The sequence below is a fragment of the Lobosporangium transversale genome (genome assembly GCF_002105155.1).
Source record: "Lobosporangium transversale strain NRRL 3116 chromosome Unknown BCR41scaffold_23, whole genome shotgun sequence".
Taxonomy (NCBI): Eukaryota; Fungi; Mortierellomycota; class Mortierellomycetes; order Mortierellales; family Mortierellaceae; genus Lobosporangium; species Lobosporangium transversale.
Genome location: NW_019029001.1, coordinates 60,517 through 78,015, shown reverse-complemented (window position 1 = coordinate 78,015; position 17,499 = coordinate 60,517). Strand labels below are relative to the sequence as shown.

The window sequence follows — 17,499 nt, the reverse complement described above, 5'->3', positions numbered from 1 at the left end:
TATTACCGGGGTCGCAAATAAAGCAGTATCCAATAATCGGCCGAAGTTGCATCGTCATACTACCACAGTACAACATCCTATTCATAAACTTAAAAAAAATTCTAGGTCGTACAAACGAAGGAGAAATGACCTTTTTTTTCCCAAGTGCTAGAAATTTAAAATGGTGACCCTCAAGTTTGGTCCCAGCCTGTCAGTGAGCGTTAGCGCATTGCACATAAGCCACACAGGCTGGTGACGAGCCTAGATCGCGAAGGGATTCTGGGGGGATTTTTTTTTATAACAATTTGTCTCTCTAAACGAATAACGCTATAAAACTGAAGAACTATCTAGTCAGAATGTACTCGATGCCCGATCCTCCAGAAGAATCGCTTTACAGTCGCCACAAGTCTAGTCACGTTCCCTCGGCAAGTCCTTCGGGTGCCGCGCGACTATTACCACTGCTCATCACCGTGTTTAACGTCGAAAACATACTGTTACAGGAAAGGAATCGCCCTCATCCTTCCCATGGTTGTCAACTTCCGCTGTCCTAACAAGCTCTGCAACAGAACCTTGTCTGCGGCAGGCGGATCTAACGTAGATCCTGGACAGCGCCTGCCGCGATGCGCATCCATTACCGTACCACAAGGACAAAAGCCTTCTGCTGTCATAAAGCCATATCCGTTGCTTCAGTCGCCTCTTGGCCCAGCGTGTGGTGCGCGCTTCTGCCTCGGTCTCACACCTTGGTCCTTCTCCTTAGCAATGGTTTTCTTACGCCGTGGCTCCCAAACCATCTCCATAGCCTGCTACTCAAGGTAGCTAACGAACTTGCGGATCACTTTACGGGCGATATATCACGCTGTGCAGAGCAGAGAGCCCATTCTTTTTTTTTTTTTTTTTTTTTTTTTTTGATAGCTGGGACCCACGAGGTCGTGAGGATTTATTAGAAATAGACTCTATAAATGGATTGCCCTATTTACTATTTTTTTTTTTTTTTTTTTTTTTTGATAGCAAGGACTCTCAGGGTCTTTTTTTTAGTGTCAGACTCTTTGCCTGTCTGCAGATAAGCAAACAGCCCAGGACGCACCACGAGGAGGTGGTCTGACTATTGCGTCCTATGGGTTGCCCTATTTACTAGGGGCGCAAATAAAGCGGCTTCCAATAATCGGTCTTAACCGCATCGTTGAACTGTCACTGTACAACATCCTAGTCACAAACCGCGTCAGCATGAGTGGTAACTCTTGATCCCTACGGAACTTGTGACGAGCCCTGCTCCCTACTTGGCCTATTGTGCTCAGGGTCATGGGATCTTACTAATTTTTTTTTTTTTTTTTTTTTTTTTTTGATAACAAGAACCCTCAGGGTCATGGGATTTATTTTCTACATTCTATGAACAAAATGCTCCAGAAACTATAGTCAATAAACAGCTATTACTGCACAAACGACAAGAGCCGCTGTATCCATGATTTCATAAACCCTGACCGCCGTGGTTGGTACTCAAAGTCCACCTTTCCGACGTGGCCTGTTGCGCAACGCGACAAATTATCCGCTATCCATAGTCATCAAAAACTTCATTCCACCTAGCCGCTCCATCACGTCCAGTTTGGTTTTCCCAAGGTAACTGTCCCGGACTCGGTCATCCGCGACCTTGTAGATCTCTTTTACATTCAGCTTCTGTCTTTGTCTGAGGGAAGGGACAAGGAAATCATTGCTACTACGTCTGTGCTCCCCAACACAGTTGCCTCCTCTAGCGCGTTTGCTCGTAGCAGTGATTCCACGAGTCTTTTCCCATTCAACGGTGACTTTACACCGTTTGTTCCAGATTTCTGTACGACCGAATTCTTCTATGGCCTTGACGAAGCGCCCCGCCATATATGTAGCTATCCTTGTTGTTGTCTTGAAGCCAACTTTCCAACTCTGAGCAATGGACTTTTTTTTTTTTTTTTTTTTTTTTTTTGATAACAAGGACCCACGAGGTCATGTAGGATTTATTTAGATGTTAGCTCTATAAATGGGTTGCCCCATTACTGGGGTCGCAAATAAAGCGGTATCCAATAATCGACCGAAGCCGCATCGTCATACTGCCACAGTACTACACCCTGTTCATAAACCACGTCAGCATTGAGTAGACTTCCTTGGTCCCAGAGGACCTGTGGCACGGCTCTACTCCCTACTTGGCCTGTTGTGCGCGAAGGTCATCCTTTAGCCGCTGTCCTCAATCATCAAAAATTTACAGCTTTCCAGGCGCTCCATAATCGCCAATTCCACCTGTTGCCGGTAGCTTTCCGCCACTCGCCGGTCTGCCTCAGTCCTGATCGCCTTCACATCTGCTGTTCGTCGTTGTCCCTGGTGAGAGCCAAAGAATTCACCTCTGCTATGTCTGTGCCTCCCAACACAGTTGCGTCCCCTGGCGCGTTTGCTCACAGAGGTGATACCATTGTCTCTTTCCCAGTTGACGGTGACTTTGCAGCGTCTGTTCCAGATTTCAGTCCTGCCGAGTTCCTCGATTGACTTGACAAAGCGGCAAACAATGTACCTTGAGATCGATGCTGTGGTTTTGAAGATCGTCTTCCATTTTTGTATCAGTTCCTTCGGCACCAAACCGTGGTACAAGTCTTGGACAGTCCAGTGGGCATCCTCGCCCTCATTCCTCCGTCCCATATCCACATCTTCCTCACCAAACAGAGTGCTTGCATGTCGAATCTCTCTGACGCCCTTGAACATCGCTTCCAAAGAGCCCCAAATCACGTTGTCGGCCCTGACCTGGCACATGTGTGCTTCACTTTTATGTGCCTTAACCAGGACTCGAACCCGGCCCCTGGGCTAGACAGGGGGGGTGCCCTGACGAGTATACTACTCAGCCATTGGGCAGATAAGACGTGAGCTTAAGTTGCCTCGATTAGGACACAATTGAAAAAATCACTGTCTTAAGAACCGGGGGGTTATACTGAGATGCCCTTAAAAACCGCAACGAGACGCAAATACATAGAACACACTGAAGTGTTGTACCAAGATAAAGGTCTTTATTAGTTTATGATACATATAATACTATACAAGTAACTAGTGCTGAGATGAATGAGGTTGCATACCTGAAGTGTTGTACCAAGATAAAGGTAAGGACCACTTCAGGGACGGAGAGTCCACTATTTATTATAGCGGGGAGGATCGGGTGGCTGAGCTCACGTCCAGGCAGGACGGGGTGGGTTTGAGGGTACCACTATAGGTATACCTCTGGTCCTACCTACCATGACGTCACTTGTTATAGGACGTGAGCTTAAGTTACCTTGATTTAGGACAAAATTATAAATTGGTTTGTTTGTATGGTGTAGTTGGTTATCACGTCTGTCTAACACACAGACGGTCCTCGGTTCGAGTCCGAGTACAAACATTTTCCTCTATGCTCTTTTTGCACAACCCATATATCTTAGGATTAATCTTTTTGGCAGCCTACTTCTGGGGACTGCCACTTAACTTCGCACTCTTGGGTGGCAGCTGGGCTGCCAAATACATTACTTTTTCTTTTTTTTTTTTCTTTTTTTTTTTTTGATAACAGGGTCATAACATCAGTGGTAAAACAGGCAGCGTTCTGTGGATACATTGCCTTGCACAGCTAATGCCGCCGGAGGTACTAAGGGCAGCGGCGATGACATCTTCACAAAACAGTCTTCAATGTACACGGTTAGGGAATGATTTATTGAAGACGTCTAGGTAGCAGTGAGACGCGTTGCTCCGAGCGAAAACCTCTCATAGGCATTGATCTCCAAATGGCACCTCCAAAACTGTATGAGCGACCTACTTGAAAAAAAAAAAAAAAAAAAAAAAAAAAAGTCATTAGTTTTCTAAATGAGACAAGACAATGTCACTACACATAACTATGACGTAGAAGACGGGAGCTTTATTAATTTAAAGTATGAGCGTTATATACAAATACGGTTCCTAGGAATGAAAAAAAAAAAAAAATAGTTAGAGGCCAAATAACGCTGGGTAGGCTGCCAGGTAAATAATGAATGTTATTTGGCAACTGGGCTGCCAAAGAGAGTCTTGAAAGTTCACTATATTTGGCAATGGGCTGCCAAATAGATTAATCCTATATCTTATCCACTTTATGACGAGCCATTAAATCGCTGGGAAAAAGATATTTGTACGGGGTCTTTATTTCAGTCGTAAATACCACTACCAGGAAGCATTCCACGACACAAGCTCGATACCCAAGCATCAAATATTGACCAGAATACTTATCAAAGCCGATCTAGCCTAGAATAGATGTTGATATTCTTTATGTGATTCTGGGACTAAATAAAGAACTACAAACGATTTATCTATAATAGGGAATAGAAAAAAGATATTTGCACGGGCCCGTACACCTCTTATTTGCACGGGGGCCGTACAAATATTTAAAAAATCTATTTGCATTGCCCCGTACACACCTTATTTACACCGCTCCCCCCGTGCAAATAAAAAAAAGTTATTTGCACGGGGGGTCTTTTTTTTTATTTGTACGGGGTCTTTATTTTAGCCCTAAACACCATAACCAGGAAGCCTTCCATGACACAGGCTTAGATCTAGAGTCGCTGTCTAAGCATCAAATACTGACCAGAATATCTTATCAAGTTCGTATGTAGCTCAGAGTAGATGTTGGCATTCTTTATGCGACTGGGACTAAATACAGAATTACAAATGATTTATCTATAGTTGAAATATACTATGCAGCTTTACTTTGCACTTTTGTTGGTTGCATTGTTATGGTTCCCCGATGCTTTCTTTCATTTAACGCGTGCATACATCTTAGGTATTTCCGCACACTATTAAGCACACAACGATGAATTCAGTTATTAGGAATCTCTAACGTGTAGTTTGTGTCGGTAGATGTACAACCAATCATACTACCATACTCATTGCTATGATGCATAGCGCGCCATGTTACTAGTCTCTTTCTTTCCTCTTAGATGTCCTTATCTCTGTCGTCCTTTATTAAGAACTCAAGCGCCCTCGATACTATTTTGTTTATCAAATTCATCAAAATACAATGGGTAGACTTCAGCTTATTTTGTGGAATATCTATCCTCTTACCCGATATTACTTGTCTTTTGATAGTTGGTGACAGTTCGCACTCAAAGCCGATCGTGCCACAATCACCTATATCTCTATATCTAAGTGGCTAAAATACTTTAATAGCATAACCGTGACTAATAGTGATAGAAAAGAGACATAAATATTCTTTTCTGTTATTGAAATATGCCAGGGTCATAATAAGTAGCGAGAACGAAAGAAAGGTGTCTTTATTATGATCCAGGGATCTTCGTTAAATAAAAAGGGTAAAAACCTTAGCTATAGTAAAAACCCATATAAATGACTGCTAATCGCAACAATCCTTAGTTTTGTCTCATTACATTCCAAGTTTATTATCATAGCCAACTTACCTTGGTTCGTCTTTAGCACGCAGTATTGCATACTCAGCAGCACATGTAGATGCTCACTGCGTCTAAAGGACCAGCTTCATATTGTACAATCACTTGAAATGGTAATGAAGAGAAGCACTGTCTTCAATCTTATTTCTTGCCGTTTTCCCTCAGCCTGTACTGCCCAAAAACTTCAGTGATTATCCACATTGCCTCATTAATAAAAGGGTAAATTTATTGAACTTTAGCTCCATATTACATACATAGTAAGTTATATCAGTTAGGTTAAAACATTGCACCAACTAAGAAGGAGGACAAAGAGAGGGTTCTTGTCTGCCCCACGTGAGTGGTAATTTAAATCATCGTATACGCTATATGGGTCTAATGGTAGTATTTTTGTATGTCACAAATGAGCTGTTTGGCAGCTCCCACGGCGCTGCAACTTCCACCAGTAATAATTCCAGACCCCTCTCTACTCTAGACTCACCTCCACTTATTTATATAAAGCCAGAATCATGTAGTCTGTAGGATACACGTTGCTGCTTGTAGATGAAAAAGAGACCCCGTGCAAATAAAAAAAAGACCCCCCGTGCAAATAACTTTTTTTTATTTGTACGGGGGGAGCAGTGTAAATAGAGTGTGTACGGGGCAGTGCAAATAACTTCATCCTAAACGATCATACTCATTGCTTCGATGCATAGCATGTCGTGTTACTACTCTCTTTTCCCTTTCTTCTTTGTCCTTATCTCTGTCCTTCTTTATTAAGAGCTCAAGCGCCCTCGATACTAAATTTTATTTATCAAATTCACTAAAATATAATGGGTAGACTTCAGTTTATTTTGTGGAATGTCTATCCTCTCACCTGTTTGTAACCCGAGAGATTACTTATCTTTTGATAGTTGGTGACAGTTCGCACTCAAAGTCGATCCTGCACAATTACCTATATCCCTATATCTAAATAGCTAAAATACTTTAATAGCATAACCGTGACTTATAGTGATAGAAAGAGGCATAAATACTCTTTTCTGTTGCGTTGATAAAGGTCCTTATTTTTGTCTCATTACATTCCAAGTTTGTTATCATGTTCAATCAGGGTTGATTTTTCACCAGTAATAGCCAGAACTTGCCTTGGGTCGTCTTTAGCACGCAGTGTCGCATACTCAGTAGCATATGTAGATGCTCACTGCGTTTAGGGACTAGCTTCATGTTGTACAATCATCTGAAAGAAAGTTTGGTCAAAAAAATAAAATTTCGAAATGGTAATGAAGAGAAACACTGTCTTCAATCCTTATTTCTTGCCGTTTTCCCTCAGCATGTACTGCTCAGAAACTTCAGTGATTATCCACATTGGCCTCATTAATAAAAAACCTAAATTTCCATCTTGGTTGGTGAAGTATTTTTTATGTCACAAATGAGATGTTTGTCAGAGATTCAAATTAAAAAATAATAATAAATAACCCACTTTGACCAGACTTTCTTTCGGGTGACTGTAGAGCGGAATAGAGCGTGAAAAATATTTTGTAGATAGATAGTAAGCAGTAGAAAAGTAAGTGAGAATAAGATATGGGTCCACACACCACACCCATGGGGTATTTGTTCATTTTCTGGTAGAGGGACCTATACCAGGTAACTACCTATCTATCTGTAGGATGACACAGGTTCGTTCTAAATACTTCATATCAAAGATTTATCGCGTCTTTGTGTGGCGCGTTATTGCCACTAATTTCTACTGCTAATCGTTTTAGCACACTGATGTTTTTTACTCAGTATTTTCCTAATTATTTTCTAGCTAGGCCATCATAATATTGCATACTGTGGAATATCAACAGAGCGCGATGAGTATCACAGCTCCCACGGCGCTGCAACTCCCAACAGTAACAATTCCAGACTCCCCTCTACTCTAGACTGACCTTCGCTTATCTCCTTCGAAATAAAAAGCTAGAATCATGTAATCTGTAGGATACACGCTGCCGCTTGTAGATGAAATAAAGACCCGGGGAGCAGTGTAAATAAGGTGTGTACGGACCCGTGTAAATAACTTCATCCTTTTGGGTATATCTATCGCTTGTAATTTGAGCGAGCCTTCACGTAAAGGGAAAACGAACTTTATTTATTGTTGTAGTATAAATCTGCCAGCCATGGAGGCTCTCTAGTAAAAAACTAAGGAAATCTCATTGCAGTTTCACCTCCTTTTTCGCCAAGTTGTCCATGCTTCAGACAACATGTGAATGGCTTCTTCACCCGCCGATTCTACATCAGTTCCATAAAGAAGACAAATGTCTTCAGCTCCCATTAAACTACATGAGATACAGTTCAAAATCCAGGTAAGTGAGACTGCTTGATGCTCGCGAAGCCATCCATGTTTCTTTACTTCTGCTTGAGTGAGTGTCCTTCCTCCAGAAGGAATACTATTTGGATCACAGACAATTATTGGTAACGATCGATCGATTGAAATCTCCCATGGCTTGAAATCCTCTGTAACATACAACAGCTGCCGATCTCGCGAGAAGAAGTTCCTTACTACCACTCCCTTTGACGAGAACATTGGCGGCGTGGAAGAGGGTTTCGCAGCAGCCGGTCTTCTAAGCCAAGTCTCGGCACCTCCATCTCGGACGAGCTTCAGCAATTCATCCCTGGTAAATGCTTTTTGGCCATAGCTCCCAAAAGAGCCATAAAAGAACATCCGACAAGAATGAAAAAGCTTGAGCGACTGAGCATGGTCAATAATAAAATTTATTATATTAGAATAAATGCAAAGTATCCTGTATTTGAAAATGGTTGTTCATGGCAAACACAGGAAACTCACCATTCGATTACGAATCTCACGTCTAGTTTGTGTTCCAGGTGCAGGGCCGAACTGTAAATCACCTTGTATCACATAGCGGGAGTTAGGTAATTGTAGCCACTCCTTAGCCTCAATACTGTCCAAAAACCATTTGTGATCAACAATCCATGGGCTTGACAGCATCCCATGCAAATATTTTAGGACCCTAGGGCATAAAAGAGTCGAGTCCCGGTTTAGAGTATCTTGATCTGCATTAGTAATAATGTGAGTTGTGGACTCATTAAATGGTTGATCTTGAATATGTTCCATTTGAAGTCCAGCCTCAATGACTCGTGAAAGATTCGAATCAAAATCATTGCGCTGCTCTTTATTTAGTCCAGTAAATATAGTGGTGATGACCAGAGGCTCAGAGCTATTTTTGGCCTTGGAGGATATATTGTGTTGGGCCATAACAGAGCTGTGCATAGGCGAAGAAGAACGATGTTTACTGCCTCTCGAAAGGCTATCATGAATCACCAAACTAGGGGTCATCAAATCGAGAGTTGGTTGCGATGATTCAACTACGAATACATTGTCATGGTTCGTGGTCTTTGGAGGAGACTTCCTGTCCCCAGCTATAGTATCCTTGAATAATCGCTGCTCTACTCTTGTATCGTCAGACATCATTCGACGCTTCCTGTTGGGACGAACTAGATTTTGAGACGAATCTCCTTGTTTAAATTGATCGACAGAAACATCATTTGTGGCTTGAAGTGATTCCAAAGATGATTCGTATAGTCTAAGTGTAGGTGATGGCATTCGTGGACTTGAAAACTCGCGCATCTAAGTATATTTGTAAATAGATAAGGCGTGATCATGAGTACTTGGTGTATTTTGGTTTGACAAAACGAGGATATTGTCAACGATCAAAATCCTTTACATCTTCTGGCGGTGTTTCCGGTTGGCTTGCTGTATGAAGCGACATTGTTTGGATTTCATTGCCTTGCAAGCTGACCGGTTCAACGCCTTTTCCTTTATGTATACCTAACAGGCTTTGAAGCTGTGACATGGTCGGTACTGGCCGTGGTTGTGCGGTTGACAAGGGAGGTGGCATCAATTGACGCACAATATCCTTCTCATTATGAGGAAGAACCTCAGTGACACTTGTCTGCTGATCAGTATTAGGTTGGTCATTATTCTGAGCATGATTCTTTGTCTGTAAGGCGTGTGCTCTTTCCTTGTCATGGATCGCGAGTATAGTATTCAGGGAGGGGAAGGTATGAGCCTCAACTTCTGAGGATGCCAAGGAAAGTGGAGCGGAATTTGAAAATGTAGGGCCACAGTCAAAGGTCCAGAGGAGTGATCCAACTGGCGTTCCACTATCCGAAGCTTCTGAGTTATTTTGTTGTTTGGCTAAATCATTGGCCCATATAATCATGAAGCATTCAAGAAGCGAGGTACAAGCAAAGTTAGGAAGAGGATAAGTTTAGTAAGCTTATTTGTGATATTTATAAGGACATATTATCAAGGAAGTACACGCCAAAAAAGCGAAACAAACCAGAGGGGTGCAGGTCACGTAGTTTGGATGCGCACGCCACCAAGATATCATAGGACGGATTCCTGAGCAAATTACCAACTCGTGCAGGGATACCACATGTAGGGCACTTGCATAATGTCCCTAAGTTATTATAGATACATGTTCTAAGGGAGATTACAAAGAAACAGGGATGCGAGTCATGGCATTCCGTTCAGCAGCTTCAATCAAGGTATTTTTATTTTTATGTTGACACATATCCCGCATATTCACAACCGCACCTGCAAAAGTGATGGCCACATTCCTTCACTGTGACCGTGGATTCTAACTCATTGCCACTACAAGAGGAAAGGAGTAAAACAATTTGTTAAAATCATTGAAGTCATGAAGCGACAGTGAAAGAGAGGGCATCGATTAGCGTGAGAGCATTACCACAATGAGCAACAGAGAAGGCTCCTAAAATTTTCCAAAGCATCGTCAAACGATGTCATGGTTGACATTGTGAAAAGTGATTCTTAAAGACAGAGGAAATATTTAAAATTTACAATCGCACACACAGCCACCATTAATTTTTATTCTTATTTTTGAACAACCTCTCGATCCCAGCCCAAAGAAGCGGGATCGCCCGACGTTTCGGGTGGTGACAATATCTCAAAGTCGCGACGGCAGATTGCAAATGTGGTGTCAATCATCAAGATGATCTCACCAATCCCGTAGACTAGCCCAATCGCATAGAAAAAATTTGCATTTCCACTCCCCACATATACCCAGAGGTACCAAAAGATAGGTGCTAAGAGCGAAGAATACAGGAAAAGGTTCACAACAAGGAATGTATAACGCATATCTACCAAAATAAATGAATTCACTGAGTTAATATCAGGAGACATCATGATGTAATGTATATAGTGGCTGCCATAGTATGATGGCTTACACTTGAAAATCTCTGAGCTTAAAGGCAAGAGCCCGAGATATAGTGCGGCATCTCCAATCGAAGGATAGCCTTTAAATGTTCCCATAATGGCACACAAAATGAAAGATACAAACAAGGGATATTTCCTAAATAATAAATGTCATAATGGGCATAGTTTTAGCGTGATTAAACGAGGTGTTTGGTTTCCAAGGTCGTATTTATGGCTTTCCATAGCTTATCCTTACCAAAGTTTGATAGAAACTGGTACAGCAAAGATAAAGACATGGAGCTGAAAGACAATAAGGAAGAAAGATCTGAAGTGGTCGAACATCTCAATGAAGAAATACCAGAGTAGACCTAGGTTGGGTGTCAAATCGGTGACAGCCAATCTTCATGGTGAAAAGGTATGAACTGGTGAGATCATTAACAAAGACCACAGATCAAATAAATACTGAAAGGCAACTCTAAGGGATAATTGAGGCGTAGCTTCTACTTACATGGTGCCATAGACGCCAGAAAAGAAGCTCCAAGAATCCACTAAAACAAAGGAGAGCAAGAAAAGAGATATCAGGCAAGCCAGGAATAGAGCCCCGCATTGGACTGAAATCCGCTATTAGGTAATATGAGCTAGTTAGCCTTATTGGTTTTTCCTTTTCAGTAATAAGTTGGTAGTCGCAACGCATCTTGTCAACTACCTTTTGTTGCTGTTTGCCAATATCTCCTCGAGTGAGCATTAATACGACTGGGATCATGAGCATGGCAGGATAGAAAGAGAGGTATGTCGCCAATGCTATGCTGAACATGGCAAGGCCCTTGTTGCCTAAAATGATGGACACGTTGATATAGAGGAAACAGTACATCATCAGCAATACGATATCCACATTATCAAAGGACTGCGGAATCATTGGGCAGCACATATAAAAAAATTGCATACGCTTCATTCCCATCCATATCCCTGCTACAACTGCCATGTTGGAGAACAGGATCGTGCTTTTCCCGATACAGCTGACAATTGTGAACGGATTGAAGAGATAAAGACTCGCCACTGTAAGACCGCTCATTCCTGACTCCTCAGTCTTATCACCATACTGCATAATCTTCTTCTCACTCGTCGAATCCCTTTCCTTTATTGCTGTGATTTGTAGCAGCATGTATCCAATTGCTAGATCAACGAGAATGTACAATGCATTCACTAACGGCGGACTATTAATGATGAGATAGAACAGTCCTAGAAGCAAAGGCGCCTAAAATAGTAGGGTGATTGATCGTTGCAATTCATTAGTTACTCTTATAGATCGATCCAAAATGATCAGAAGAATGGCAACGGACGACCCGAACCTGGTGAAATACCCCACCATCGTATGGTGGTACGCCATTACGGAAGAGAAACACGCCTTCTGATACTGTTCAGATCAAGCAGTAGATTATAATATAAGACGAGACACATGGATTGGTTTAGCAGTTCATTATCGAGCTGTAGGTATAACGCAATTTGTAAGAGTCAATCAGTGCTTACACCTCTTAAAACTGGTGATGGGAGTCGAGATCTCAACCTGGTCCGCCAGAATGCTGGGAAACGCTGGCAAGTTGAGCAATCCTAGACGTAGGGCAAATGCTGCACCAAAGACAAGAGCAACATTGTTGGAGGGAGTATTTGCTGCCTTTTGGCCCCCCGGTACGACATTTGTGGACATGAAGTCAGAGTACAAGATGGAGTTGAGAAGAGAGAGGGAGAAAGAGGAATTGAGAAAGAGAGAGGTGCTCGTTTGATGAACACTGGGTTAAAGTAACCATTCGGCAGGCATGAAGACGTGTACGGAATTTTAGGGGCATAGAGCAGCATGCAAGGCTTGGAATAGTTAAAATATGATGTGCCCACGGATTTATTGCTTTTGCTCTGTTACTAATGACGTGGTTCCATCCATTTGTTTTGTGTGCTTCACTCTTCTTTCTCTATCCCTTCGTACTGCTTCAACGCCTGTTCGTGTATGCTCTAAGACTGTAGCGTGTGGACTCAAATGGCCAGCGAAAATAGATCCCTTCTCGAAATGCTCCAGGGCCAAGGTCAGGGCCAACAATGTCAGCCTGGGCAACCAGCTCACGGTCAAGGACAAGGACAAGGACAGAGTCAAGGGCAAGTGCATGGACCACAACAGCAGCCTACTGCTGAATTGCCGTCTTCTGCCCAGTCTCAATCATACTACCATAACATTGGTCCACCCATTGGTCAAATGATGCCTGGCTATGGATTTGGCCAGCAATCCATGGATCCTCATCAAATGTACTTGCATCAAATAATGCAACACGGACAACGCGGTCCACCCATAAGTCAGTTCCAATCTGGACCATCTTTTCAAAGCCGACCGTCGTCTCAAGGTCAATCCTTGGCATCTCTGCTCCAGAGTCTGAATCAACCAACGGCCGTTTCCCCCACCAACACATCAACACCGACTTTCTCTACGGCTCAAGCGCATACTCCTTCCCAAACGGATGAAGCCACAAACAGTTTGAAGCTCGCGCTTTTTGGACCACCCAAGCAGGAACCCACTATTGCTCAGCAAAAGACGGAAGATATCAAGCTAGCGCTCTTCGGAGGGCCGCGTACTGATTCATCACAGGCCCAACCAAGCCCCAAGAAGGAGGAAATGTAAGTCCATTCAGCAAGCCCTATGATGTGATCGTTGATGATATATGAATGATTAGGTTCGGCCAAAAAAAAAAACCAGTGTCCAGATTTTGCTGACGTTTCATGTGCTTTTAGAAATCTATTGGCGATGCTGCAAAATTCATCCAGTGCGCCACAACCTCTATCGGAGAGTAAGATAGAGAGCTTGGTAGAAAGCAAGAGTGTTGAAGCGAGAAGAGAAAGCACCACACGATCTCCAACTTCCAAAGAAAACACGCTCCAATCGACCTCGAAGGCGAAATTCACATATGTGAATCCTTTCCATTCTTTTTCAAGCTCAGCAAGCACCGCTACTGTCACCGCCACTGCTCCAATAATCACACCTGCAGTAGCTCAATTCAGCCCGGGATCTCCATCGCAAACAAGAACATCTACACCCATTGCAGGATCTCAGGATAACATTTCTGTAGGACCCCTCCCAAAGCGACCATCATTCAGCAACCCAGCGCCACGTCGAGAAGAGCTGGACACTGGTATTCATCCTCATGATGACCAGAAACGTTATCAACTTGATCAGCTTCTTCCACCTCATTCTGCTTGGAACCATCGCGTCCAAAAACTGGCTAAGGGAAGTTCAGGGTAAGAAAAAAAAGAGAAAAAAAGAGAAAAAAAGAGAAAAAAAGAGAAAAAAAGAGAAAAAAAGAGAAAAAAGAGGAAAAAGTCTTAGAAGAAACAATGAGTTAACAATTCTATCTTATCGGGCTTTAAAATTGCTAGAATCCCAGATGGGGTATATCTCAGTCATCCAGGGTCTGGAGTGACGACGTATGATACCGGGCTTGACAACTCAGAGGCAATTTTCTCTGAAGACTTGGAAACCATTCCTATCACACTTATTCCTACTGACGTAGAGTATTACCATGGAAAAATGGTTGCTGCTAGCAAGGGCTATATCAGTTATGCTGCTAAAGGTTAGTTCAAGCCCAAGTTCCAATAGTTTCTTCTTGACACTCATCTTTTTGAAATTCACATACAGTCATTATAATACTCTGGAAATGGATTTATGATCCATAACACTAGGTGGTAAAATCCGCGTCATTGAACAATCGCTCGGACACCGTACTCTCCTTCGTGGTCATACTGACCAGGTCATTGATATGGGCTTCTCGCTTGCTAATGCAAAAGACTCTGGAGCCCAATTGCTAGCAAGTGTTGCTAAAGATAGTAGGCTTATTATTTGGGAACTTTCCGGCTCAGATCACGATGCGACTGATATAATATACTCAAAATGTTTGGAGCTGATCGGAGAACCTCAATCAAATCAGCCGCGCTACAGCCATATTGCTTGGAGCCCTGTTAAATCATCGCAGCTAGCCCTTGTGAATAATGATGACCACTCTGTATTGATCATCGATATCAGCAATCTTGTCCAATCTCAGGAAGGCAGTTCCCCCGTGCTCACCGAGGCGCAACTCTGGACGCATGCCACCGTTATTCAAGCCCATGATCAGGTTTGTATTAGTGGACATAAGCAAGATATAAAGTGCTGATAGATTAGTTGCTGGTTTTTAACCCATCTCATTCTAAATTTTTAGGCAATCAATGACATTTCTTTTTCTCGTGATGGCTCTGTTCTCGTCACAGCCAGCGAAGATGGATCAGTCAAATTCTGGGATATTAACGCACCATCAGAGAATGCTTTGTTGAACGAATTTGTTCCTCATGGCGGGCTAGGCGTGACGAATGCAATTTTTGTAGACCAGACCGACGCCACTACATCCCGCTGCGTTGTCACTGCCTGCCGTCGTGGAACCGAGTTAAGCCTCTGGTGGGTTGGTGGTACAGGACCACTTGACCAGTTTATTTTCAAGGAACCTCCTTCATCGACTCGTCGTACCTCTGTTGGCAAAGCTGCGCAGCGCCTACAAGAGATGAGAATGTTCAACTTTGTGGGCTATGACTACGAGACTTCAAGTTTGGTTTTAGCAAACAGTGTCCGCCTTTCGCTCTTTGGGCTTAAGGTAAAAGTGACATCAACATCCGAAGCAGAAATGCCATCCAACAATGTTGATCAAGCGGCCTACATTAGAGCTAGCGCAGCAGCAGAGGCGGCACCATGCACTGCGACCTTTGACTTTATGATTGAGTATCCAATGCCACAGCACATTGTCAGTTTTGTGGTTATGCCGGACTCATCGTTGGAATACAACGGGTTTTCAGTGTACTGTATCCAGACCAAGGCTGTCCAGCAATACATCATCAAAGGTCTCGAGCCTCATGACAAACACAAATGTCAGACATTTATCTCAGCTCCACCTTCAGTCAAATCTACTGAGCCAAAAGTTAGATCTACTTCAAAGACAAGTACACCCAAATCTTCCCATTCACCGTCAGGCAAGACTAATGAGGGCTCTGAGTCTACAGGATCTTTCAAGGCTGATAAAGCCGTGGTAGATTCAAATGTCATAGCAGCTTCTATCGCGGCAGCAGAGACTCAAGAAAAGGAACCTGAAAAAACCATCAAGCTTCATGGCGCTGTCATTAACGGTGCCATCGCAAAGCTTAAAGAAAAGAAGCGCAATTCTACAGCAGATACTCAGCTCCCTGCAGAGAGTTCTGAAAAGAAGGACCCTACTAAATCTGGTGCCTCAGGACGTGGTGGAAGGAAAACTAGCCAAGACATGACAACCAGCGTTTCAGCAGCAGATGGCGCAAACAATAAAAAGGGGCAAGCCTCTATTGATATCAAACCCGTGTCAGAAACGACTAGGCCGTCTGGACGCAACTCACGGCAGGCATCCCACCGCCATCAAGAGGCAGCTGAAGGGCCTTCCACTGCTGAGCAGTCATCTATAACTGCAATGTCAGCAGGCCACGTTACAGTTTCTATAAATGAACTTCAGTCAATGTTTCAGTCAATGGAGGACAAGATTACGGCTCGCTTTGAAAAGAAGTTGACCGCTGAATTAGAGTTGCAACACCGCAAGATGGATCAAGACCAAATCGCCAGACAGGAAGTCGTTTTGAAAATGATTTCGCAGACTTTGGCTAAGAACACTGAGCAACTTTTAGTCCAAACTGTCCATAAGGAGATACAAAACTCTGTTGTACCGTCGCTCAATAAGATTGTTGGCGCTGCTGTAGAGCGTCAGCTTTCACGGAATATCAATGACGCCATGATTAAGGTACGAAAGAAGATCCTTTGAGTACTCTTGACGCTTTTTTTTCTTTTTAATGATCAATGTACCCAGGTAAAAATGTTGATCTTTTTTTTTTTTTTTTTTTTTTTTTGCGTGGTGCTAATCTGTAGACATTGCCAACTGCTGTTGAAGCATCTGTAAACCAGAATATCCATCATATTATGGAAAGCTCTACCTTCTTCAGCAACCTAAGTAATCAGGTTGCGACATCGATCCGACCGTGCATTGAGGAGTCGTTCAAGGACAGCTTTACCAAAGTGTTGATTCCATCATATCAAAAGGCGACTCAGGCCATGTTCCAGCAGATTCATGCTGCGTTCCAAGCTGGCATCGAGGATTTGGCATCAACCAGCAAGAAGGATCACGATTCGATTGAAACTCTCACGACCAATGTCAATAAGATTGCTTCAACTGTTGAGGGCATTCAGTCGAGGCTCTTCAATCTTGTTCAAGTTGCGCAGGCGCAACCTGATCAGTTCTCTTCCAACATCAACACTGGTACCGGAGGTGGATATCAAAGACATGATCAGCAGCGTAGGAATAATATCAGTGGTCTTCAAAGGACGCTGCAAGGTGATGACATTATGGGTGGCGCTGATGGTGGGCTTGGGCCCCGAAGAGCCTCTCAGCAAGCTTCGCCAGTTGAAACTAAGCAGTCCGTAACCATTAATCAACTTATTGCACTCGGGGAGTTTGAAAAGGCATTTACGGAGGCTTTGTCAACCGATGATGCTAATCTTGTTTTCCAAACCTGTAGTAAGGTTTCTCCTAGAGCCGTGTTTCAGCCAACGTCAGTCAATCCTAATGGGACGCTTAGTCAGCCTGTTTTGTTGGCACTCACACACTATCTTGCAAATGAACAATTAAGTCAGGACCTAAGTACCAAGTTGACATGGCTGCAAGAAATTTTGAGACGTCTAGATCCTAAGGATCCAAAGTTAGGCCCTCCTATGGCCAAAATCCTTCCTATTGTCCAAATGAGACTGGAAGAGACATATGGAAAGATAATGAGCAGTGGTGACAGTAGCCCTCATTTGCATTCTCTCCAGCTCTTGTTGCGCGTTGTGAACAATATGAATCCCTGAGCAAG

At 43.1% G+C, this 17,499-nt stretch overlaps 3 protein-coding genes and 1 non-coding gene across 4 annotated transcripts; 2 read left to right on the top strand and 2 right to left on the bottom strand.

Moving 5' to 3' along the window:
* Positions 1-3,290: 3,290 nt before the first annotated feature.
* Positions 3,291-3,364, top strand: BCR41DRAFT_t88. Its single transcript has one exon. It is a non-coding gene; the product is annotated as a tRNA-Val (tRNA).
* Positions 3,365-7,490: 4,126 nt separating this feature from the next.
* Positions 7,491-10,192, bottom strand: BCR41DRAFT_355425 (hypothetical protein). The gene is made up of 6 exons (XM_022024475.1): positions 10,106-10,192; positions 9,955-10,011; positions 9,698-9,840; positions 9,080-9,552; positions 8,182-8,982; positions 7,491-8,085 (listed from the first exon to the last, which is right to left on the bottom strand). Exons 1-6 carry the CDS (start codon positions 10,171-10,173, stop codon positions 7,558-7,560), a joined length of 2,070 nt encoding a protein of 689 aa, XP_021880398.1. The 5' UTR covers positions 10,174-10,192; the 3' UTR covers positions 7,491-7,557.
* A 27-nt stretch (positions 10,193-10,219) lies between these two features.
* Positions 10,220-12,397, bottom strand: BCR41DRAFT_355423 (GPI transamidase subunit PIG-U). The gene is made up of 8 exons (XM_022024474.1): positions 12,100-12,397; positions 11,922-11,986; positions 11,518-11,827; positions 11,279-11,403; positions 11,081-11,193; positions 10,829-10,972; positions 10,605-10,729; positions 10,220-10,517 (listed from the first exon to the last, which is right to left on the bottom strand). The coding sequence occupies exons 1-8, from the start codon at positions 12,275-12,277 to the stop codon at positions 10,252-10,254; spliced, it is 1,326 nt and encodes a 441-aa protein (XP_021880397.1). The 5' UTR covers positions 12,278-12,397; the 3' UTR covers positions 10,220-10,251.
* A 204-nt stretch (positions 12,398-12,601) lies between these two features.
* On the top strand, positions 12,602-17,494 carry BCR41DRAFT_371460 (hypothetical protein; the record flags this gene model as incomplete). The annotated part of the gene is made up of 6 exons (XM_022026608.1): positions 12,602-13,230; positions 13,546-13,848; positions 13,987-14,180; positions 14,290-14,720; positions 14,805-16,394; positions 16,520-17,494. 6 exons carry the CDS (start codon positions 12,602-12,604, stop codon positions 17,492-17,494), a joined length of 4,122 nt encoding a protein of 1,373 aa, XP_021880396.1.
* Between the last annotated feature and the right edge of the window lie 5 nt (positions 17,495-17,499).

What these genes read in the sequence shown, in the direction of transcription:
- BCR41DRAFT_355425 (XM_022024475.1), bottom strand. Translation starts at nt 10,173, where the DNA reads ATGTCAACCATGACATCGTTTGACGATGCTTTGGAAAATTTTAGGAGC. An exon ending in CTTCTCTGTTGCTCATTGTG is followed by an intron (nt 10,012 to 10,105) that starts GTAATGCTCTCA and finishes TTCCTCTTGTAG; the next exon opens with TGGCAATGAGTTAGAATCCA. An exon ending in GTGAGATTCGTAATCGAATG is followed by an intron (nt 8,086 to 8,181) that starts GTGAGTTTCCTG and finishes GACCATGCTCAG; the next exon opens with TCGCTCAAGCTTTTTCATTC.
- BCR41DRAFT_355423 (XM_022024474.1), bottom strand. Translation starts at nt 12,277, where the DNA reads ATGTCCACAAATGTCGTACCGGGGGGCCAAAAGGCAGCAAATACTCCC. An exon ending in TTGGCAAACAGCAACAAAAG is followed by an intron (nt 11,194 to 11,278) that starts GTAGTTGACAAG and finishes ATTACCTAATAG; the next exon opens with CGGATTTCAGTCCAATGCGG. An exon ending in AAGCTCAGAGATTTTCAAGT is followed by an intron (nt 10,518 to 10,604) that starts GTAAGCCATCAT and finishes TTATTTTGGTAG; the next exon opens with ATATGCGTTATACATTCCTT.